Source organism: Phocoena phocoena, chromosome 13 (genome assembly GCF_963924675.1).
Source record: "Phocoena phocoena chromosome 13, mPhoPho1.1, whole genome shotgun sequence".
In the NCBI taxonomy this organism is placed as follows: Eukaryota; Metazoa; Chordata; class Mammalia; order Artiodactyla; family Phocoenidae; genus Phocoena; species Phocoena phocoena.
Window position 1 is genome coordinate 65705845 of NC_089231.1, and position 8070 is coordinate 65713914.

Genomic DNA, 8070 nt, shown 5'->3' on the forward strand with positions numbered 1-8070 from the left:
CGACATCAGCTGTGACCTCTCATCCTTCCCGGGGCATCTGTCTGCCTGAAGATCCCCTCCCCCCAGACCCTCTCCCCATGTCCTCATACAGCATGTCCATCCATCCATTTGTATTGGTGTCAGGTCTCCGCCCTTTTGGGGAGGGGGTTTCTTGCCTCATAGTCTCAGATTGTGAAGAATCCAGGGAAGCAGTTCAGATATTATCCTGGGGGCAGGGGAGTGGGGGAGAGGGCCTGAGGGCTGGCGGTGGGCGAGGTCCACACAAGAACAGCAAGTGTAGGGAAGTTGCAGAGGTGGGCTCTCCTGGGTCCTGGTGCCCTGCTCTGGAATATTCTCTGGGCTTTTCTGGGTGAGAGTGAAACTATCCCTCAAGGAAACATGAGGAATCAAGAGGAGAAGGTCCCCGGGAGAGACCTCGGGGTCACAGTACCGGGAGCAAGAGGCTCCCTGAGACCATCCCATCCTGCCGCCAACCGGGGTCTAAGAACAGTGAACGGACTAAAGGGTGAGGGTTACAGGCCCCAGAGCAATTCAGACCCCAGCCCCAGACAGGACAGAGAAAACAGAAAAATCTACCCAATTGTCACTCCTGACCCCAAGAAGATGGAAAGGGGGAGACTCACTCAGGATGGTCAGCTGGGTCCACACAGTACACAGTGACACAGCCTCAAGCATAAACCCACCTGTCAGCCACCCAGCCCTTAACCCAGGCCCACCTGCAGCTGCACTGAGGCTCCAGGACCACCCTTTTTGTCATGGGAGCTAGTCTGGCCTTGGGGAGGGAAGGGGAAACCTCTCCAATCCTGCAACTTCACCCCTGGGAAGCGGGGCTCCATCCATCCCCAGTTGTGGGAGGGGCAGGAGGGATGTCTGTGTGTCACATCACATCCCAGGGAACTCCCTTTCAGGAGAGCAGCTTGAGGGGAGTGTCAGTGGTGGGAGGGTGGAGCCTGTTTAGCACCCTGAGGGGATGGAGCTGTTCTCTCTGCAGAGCAAGGCCACGGGGCATTCTGGAGGCTCCATTTCCTTAGAGGCACATCCAACAGGGCCATGTTTCTAGTAACTTTGTGTGTGTGTGTGCGATGAAAGGGGCAGCTATGAGATCCTATGTTAGCACCTAGGACAGTCATCTGGGAGGGTCTCTGATCCCATTCCACAGTTCCAGTTCACAGACGAACCCACGGCACCTTCCTAGAAAATGATGCCAGACCTCGAGCTCATGGCGCCCATCGACCACCATGGACACTTGGACAGGAGACAGTTGTGGTGGAGTCAGTGCTGGGCTGACTTCTAAGGGTCAGAGAGAGAAAGGCTGACCTCGGCCCTGGGGCCTTGAATGGAGGCAGGACCCACCTGACACAAGCGGGAGGAGGGATACCCCGGGGGAGTGTGGGATGAGTGACAGGCTCAGGGAATGGAGGTTCCTGTGAGTGTGACAGTGAGGGCCTGGGGCAGGGGCAGAAGGCAGTGTCCCTGGAGAGGTGGGAGCAGGAGGGAGCTGGGAGGGGGTGAAGTGGGGGTGACTCTAGGACGAGGTCATGCGGAATAGTCAGGGTGAGTTTTAAACCAAAGGAAACATGGAATCAGTGGGTCTTCATCAATGGACAGAAGGACACTTGAGGGGGAAAGTAAACCAGAATGCGATGCTGAGGATTCCAGGGAAGGGAACTGAGGTATTGTCCTGGGGACCCTGGCAACCAAACACTGTGTGACCGGGACAATCAGATGTGGAGGTGGTCCACACAGAGGAGGAAACATGGAAGAGGGTGGGGAGGGTGGACAGACTTCCATTCCTGCAGCGACCCAATTCCCTGTTCTCGAATGTTCTCTGGAGGAGGGGGTTCCTGGGTGACAGTGAAACCATTCCTCACAAGAGTCCCAAGACTCCATCCTTTATCTTGATTTCTTAAAGGAAAAGAGGATTTTGTTCCCCTTTGAGGATGGTTGAGTTCAGGACACCAAATGCAGAAAGAAACATGAGCAGAGCACGAGTTCTGAATGACAATGAGGACATTTTATTGAGAATTGACTGGGTGCAGGAGGAAGGGCTGGGGGGACCAGGGTGGGTGGGTAGACCCTCCAGGGGTCCTGTGGCTCCAGTCCCCTGAGGATGTGAGGACCAGGACCTAAGAGCACTCGGAGGGCGACACTGTCTTCTCCACGGTGCTCCCCTCGTGCGTGACCTGGCAGCTGACGCTCTCATAAGATTTCCACTCGCTGGCCGTCAGGGCCAGGTAGCTGCTGGCCGCGTACTTGCTGTTGCTCTGTTTCGAGGGCTGGGCGGTCTCCACGCCCCTGGTGATGGTGGTGCTGCCTGCCTTCCAGGCCACCGTCACGCTGCCCGGGTAGAAGTCATTGATGAGACACACCAGGGTGGCCTTGTTGGCGCTGAGCTCCTCAGTGGAGGGCGCGAACAGAGTGACTGAGGGCGAGGACTTGGGCTGACCTGCAAAGTGAGAGGGAGACAGGAGGTCACTGGGGCAGCGTCCATCGCGGGAGCCCCTGAGCTCAGGAGAAGCGGGCGCAGGTGCCCAAAGTCCAGTGCATGGATCCCAGGCGGGCCCTTGCTCCCCTGAGGTCAGGCAGCCATGGCTGGGGTCGCTCACCTTCTGTCGGGGGATCCTCAGTGCCCGACTCCTGGGAGTTCGGGGCTCCCTTGCAAGTCTCCATCTCTTCCTCAGGCTCCCACGTCCCATAAACCACATCCCACCCTCTGCTCCCTGGTGCTGCCTGGCGTCTACCCTGAGGTCCTCTCTTTCCTCTGGGTGTCTGTGTGTCCTGGGCATCAGTCTGTCTGAGATCTTCCCCTGGTTTTCGTCCGGTGTCCTCATACAGGTCGTCTGCCTGTCTCCCGTTCAGGCTCTCTTCCCTTTTGGCGGGGGGGGTTTGCTGCCCACAGTCCCCCTGATGCCAGCCTCACAGCCCCCAACCCTCTAGGGCTGCCACAGAGACCACAGAGACCCCTCCAGGGCTGCCAGGGTGGAGGGAGCGTCAGTCCCAGGGCTGGGGTCCAGGGAGTCCCACAAATGAGAGTTTCCACGAGGGTGAATGTTATATTCTGAGCCTGGGACTGTGTCTGTTCTGAGGGGTCCCCTGACCTGTGGAGTCCCGCTGGGGATCTGTCTGTCCTGGGACATCTGTCTGTCTGGCCGAGTCAGTTCCTGTCACCTGTCCCTATGAGGAGTCCCCACCCTGGGCGTCTGAGCTAGGGGCTCACGTCCAGTGTGTAACTGGTGCAGTGACCCTTAAGGCCCAAGTGTCCTGAGATGTGTGCGGCCTGGGGTGGCCTGCTTGCTGGGAGGATGATGGGGACCTAGCACTCTGAGGCCACCTTCTCAACGGGACACTCGTCTACCCTTCCCCCGTGTACTGTTCCCTCCTCCACTCTCCAAGGCCCCTGGCTCTGGGGTCCCTCACTAGCCCCCATTTGGGTCCCTGAGCAGAAAGGTCCCAGGATGACACCCATACTCTGTCCAGCTCTTTCCAGTGTCCTTCCCACATCCCTGGACCCAGTGCCCCAGCCTGAGACCCCCATTCCTTGGGCCTCAGCCCCTCCGTTCTCCTCAGACCCTGGGGCTGGGCACCCTGAGGAGGGAGCTGACATCCCAGCATCCAGAGAAGAAGGGCCTGGAGGGAAGGCTCGGGATGGGAAGAGCGAGGCGTGGCAGGAGGGTCACTGAGCCTGTCCCCACCATGGCCACCAGGTTCTGTGAAGAATGACAGGCTTGGGGGCAATGGACAGCCTAGGGGGTGAAGATGACAGACCCCGGAGAGTGAGACCCCAGCCCCAGACAGGAGGGAAAAGACAAGAAAATCTGCCCAAATTTCACTGTGGACCCCGAAGAGGAGGGTAAGGAGGAGACTCACCCAGGACGGTCAGCTTGGTCCCTCCGCCGAACGCAGCACACAGTGACACAGCCTCGAACATAAACCCTCCTGACACCCCCTCCACCCCCTGCCCAGGCCCAGCTGCAGCTGCACAGAGGCCCCAGGGCCACCCTCCTTGTCATGGGGGCTGGTCTGTCCTCGGGGAGGATGAGGGGGGACCCCACACCACCAGCACCTTTAGCCCTGGGAAGCGGGGCTCCATCCATCCCCAGGCATGGGAGGTGCAGGAGAGACATCTGGGTGTCACATCACCTCCCAGGGACCTTCCTTTCCTGGAGGAGGTGGGGTCCCCTGGTCAGCAGCATGGGGGGCGTCATGGTGGGAGGGTGAGGAGCCTGTTTAGCATCCTGAGGGGATGGAGCTGTGCTCTCTGCAGAGCGAGGCCACAGGGATTCTGGAGGCTCCAGTGCCCTAGAGGCATGTCCAACACGGCCAAGTTTGCAGTAACTCGTGTGTGTGCCGGTGTGCGTGCATGTGCGTGTGTGTCTGTGTGTGTGTCTGCCTTTCTAACCACTCGGATCCCTGTCCTGTGTAGCTCCTACAGCAATAATCTCACTGATCTGAGATCTCATTCCAGATCTAAGATGGTGAATCAATACACAGTCAAGTCCACGGCACCGTCCTAGACCGAAACTTGACGTTAGACTCATGGCCCCGTCGACCACTCACATGGTTTTTACTGGCATTTGTGGTGGGGTCGGTGGTGGGCTGGCCACCGAGAGACTGGTGAGAGCAGAGCTGGCCTCGTCCCAGGAGCCTTGAAGGCAGCCGGGACCCTCCTGACGCAAGTGGGAGGAGGACTGTCTAGAGGGAGTGTGGGATGAGGGACCAGGGTCAGGGACTGTGGGTCCTGTGCAGAGTGTGACAGGAAGGCCTGGGGGAGGGGCACAGGGCTGTTTCCCTAGGGAGGTGCGAGCAGGAGGTGCCATGAGGAGGGGTGGGAACTCTAGGACGAGGTCATGCGGAATTACCGGGGTGGGTTTTGAGCAAAAGGACACGTGGAATCGGTGGGTCATCATCTACAGAACCGACGGACTCCTGAGGGGTACACAACCCAGAATGTGATGCTGACGATTCCAGGGAAGGGATCTGAGGTATTGTCCTGGGGACCCTGGCAACCAAACACCGTGTGACCGGGATAATCAGATGTGGAGGTGGTCCACACAGAGGAGGAAACATGAAAGAGGGTGGGGAGGGTGGACAGACTTCCATTCCTGCAGCGACCCAATTCCCTGTTCTCGAATGTTCTCTGGAGGAGGGGGTTCCTGGGTGACAGTGAAACCATCCCTCACAGGAGTCCCAAGACTCCATCCTCTATCTTGATTTCTTAAAGGATAAGAGGATTTTGTTCCCCTTTGAGGATGGTTGAGTTCAGGACACCAAATGCAGAAAGAAACATGAGCAGAGCACGAGTTCTGAATGACAATGAGGACATTTTATTGAGAATTGACTGGGTGCAGGAGGAAGGGCTGGGGGGACTAGGGTGGGTGGGTAGACCCTCCAGGGGTCCTGTGGCTCCAGTCCCCTGAGGATGTGAGGACCAGGACCTAAGAGCACTCGGAGGGCGACACTGTCTTCTCCACGGTGCTCCCCTCGTGCGTGACCTGGCAGCTGACGCTCTCATAAGATTTCCACTCGCTGGCCGTCAGGGCCAGGTAGCTGCTGGCCGCGTACTTGCTGTTGCTCTGTTTCGAGGGCTGGGCGGTCTCCACGCCCCTGGTGATGGTGGTGCTGCCTGCCTTCCAGGCCACCGTCACGCTGCCCGGGTAGAAGTCATTGATGAGACACACCAGGGTGGCCTTGTTGGCGCTGAGCTCCTCAGTGGAGGGCGCGAACAGAGTGACTGAGGGCGGGGACTTGGGCTGACCTGCAAAGTGAGGGGGAGACGGGAGGTCACTGGGGCAGCGTCCATCGCGGGAGCCCCTGAGCTCAGGAGAAGCGGGCACAGGTGCCCAAAGTCCAGTGCATGGATCCCAGGCGGGCCCTTGCTCCCGTGAGGTCAGGCAGCCATGGCTGGGGTCGCTCACCTTCTGTCGGGGGATCCTCAGTGCCCGACTCCTGGGAGTTCGGGGCTCCCTTGCAAGTCTCCATCTCTTCCTCAGGCTCCCACGTCCCATAAACCACATCCCACCCTCTGCTCCCTGGTGCTGCCTGGCGTCTACCCTGAGGTCCTCTCTTTCCTCTGGGTGTCTGTGTGTCCTGGGCATCAGTCTGTCTGAGATCTTCCCCTGGTTTTCGTCCGGTGTCCTCATACAGGTCGTCTGCCTGTCTCCCGTTCAGGCTCTCTTCCCTTTTGGCGGGGGGGGTTTGCTGCCCACAGTCCCCCTGATGCCAGCCTCGCAGCCCCCAACCCTCTAGGGCTGCCACAGAGACCACAGAGACCCCTCCAGGGCTGCCAGGGTGGAGGGAGCGTCAGTCCCAGGGCTGGGGTCCAGGGAGTCCCACAAATGAGAGTTTCCACGAGGGTGAATGTTATATTCTGAGCCTGGGGTTGTGTCTGTTCTGAGGGGTCCCCTGACCTGTGAAGTCCCGCTGGGGATCTGTCTGTCCTGGGACATCTGTCTGTCTGGCCGAGTCAGTTCCTGTCACCTGTCCCTATGAGGAGTCCCCACCCTGGGCGTCTGAGCTAGGGGCTCACGTCCAGTGTGTAACTGGTGCAGTGACCCTTAAGGCCCAAGTGTCCTGAGATGTGTGCGGCCTGGGGTGGCCTGCTTGCTGGGAGGATGATGGGGACCTAGCACCCTGAGGCCACCTTCTCAACGGGACACTCGTCTACCCTTCCCCCGTGTACTGTTCCCTCCTCCACTCTCCAAGGCCCCTGGCTCTGGGGTCCCTCACTAGCCCCCATTTGGGTCCCTGAGCAGAAAGGTCCCAGGATGACACCCATACTCTGTCCAGCTCTTTCCAGTGTCCTTCCCACATCCCTGGACCCAGTGCCCCAGCCTGAGACCCCCATTCCTTGGGCCTCAGCCCCTCCGTTCTCCTCAGACCCTGGGGCTGGGCACCCTGAGGAGGGAGCTGACATCCCAGCATCCAGAGAAGAAGGGCCTGGAGGGAAGGCTCGGGATGGGAAGAGCGAGGCGTGGCAGGAGGGTCACTGAGCCTGTCCCCACCATGGCCACCAGGTTCTGTGAAGAATGACAGGCTTGGGGGCAATGGACAGCCTAGGGGGTGAAGATGACAGACCCCGGAGAGTGAGACCCCAGCCCCAGACAGGAGGGAAAAGACAAGAAAATCTGCCCAAATTTCACTGTGGACCCCGAAGAGGAGGGTAAGGGGGAGACTCACCCAGGACGGTCAGCTTGGTCCCTCCGCCGAACGCAGCACACAGTGACACAGCCTCGAACATAAACCCTCCTGACACCCCCTCCACCCCCTGCCCAGGCCCAGCTGCAGCTGCACAGAGGCCCCAGGGCCACCCTCCTTGTCATGGGGGCTGGTCTGTCCTCGGGGAGGATGAGGGGGGACCCCACACCACCAGCACCTTTAGCCCTGGGAAGCGGGGCTCCATCCATCCCCAGGCATGGGAGGTGCAGGAGAGACATCTGGGTGTCACATCACCTCCCAGGGACCTTCCTTTCCTGGAGGAGGTGGGGTCCCCTGGTCTGCAGCATGGGGGGCGTCATGGTGGGAGGGTGAGGAGCCTGTTTAGCATCCTGAGGGGATGGAGCTGTGCTCTCTGCAGAGCGAGGCCACAGGGATTCTGGAGGCTCCAGTGCCCTAGAGGCATGTCCAACACGGCCAAGTTTGTAGTAACTCGTGTGTGTGCCGGTGTGTGTGCATGTGCGTGTGTGTCTGCCTTTCTAACCACTCGGATCCCTGTCCTGTGTAGCTCCTACAGCAATAATCTCACTGATCTGAGATCTCATTCCAGATCTAAGATGGTGAATCAGTACACAGTCAAGTCCACGGCACCGTCCTAGACCGAAACTTGACGTTAGACTCATGGCCCCGTCGACCACTCACATGGTTTTTACTGGCATTTGTGGTGGGGTCGGTGGTGGGCTGGCCACCACCAGTGACTGGTGAGAGCAGAGCTGGCCTCGTCCCAGGAGCCTTGAAGGCAGCCGGGACCCTCCTGACGCAAGTGGGAGGAGGACTGTCTAGAGGGAGTGTGGGATGAGGGATCAAGGTCAGGGACTGTGGGTCCTGTGCAGAGTGTGACAGGAAGGCCTGGGGGAG

The 8070-nt window shown here is 59.4% G+C and overlaps 2 gene segments (V, D, J or C); both read right to left on the reverse strand.

Annotated features, from left to right (window-relative positions):
• Positions 1 to 1992: 1992 nt before the first annotated feature.
• LOC136132608 (immunoglobulin lambda constant 3-like) lies at positions 1993 to 3928 on the reverse strand. The segment is given in 2 exon segments: positions 1993 to 2446; positions 3868 to 3928. Coding segments are annotated over 2 exon segments (381 nt in total).
• A 1507-nt stretch (positions 3929 to 5435) lies between these two features.
• LOC136132609 (immunoglobulin lambda constant 3-like) lies at positions 5436 to 7237 on the reverse strand. The segment is given in 2 exon segments: positions 5436 to 5755; positions 7177 to 7237. Coding segments are annotated over 2 exon segments (381 nt in total).
• Positions 7238 to 8070: the final 833 nt, after the last annotated feature.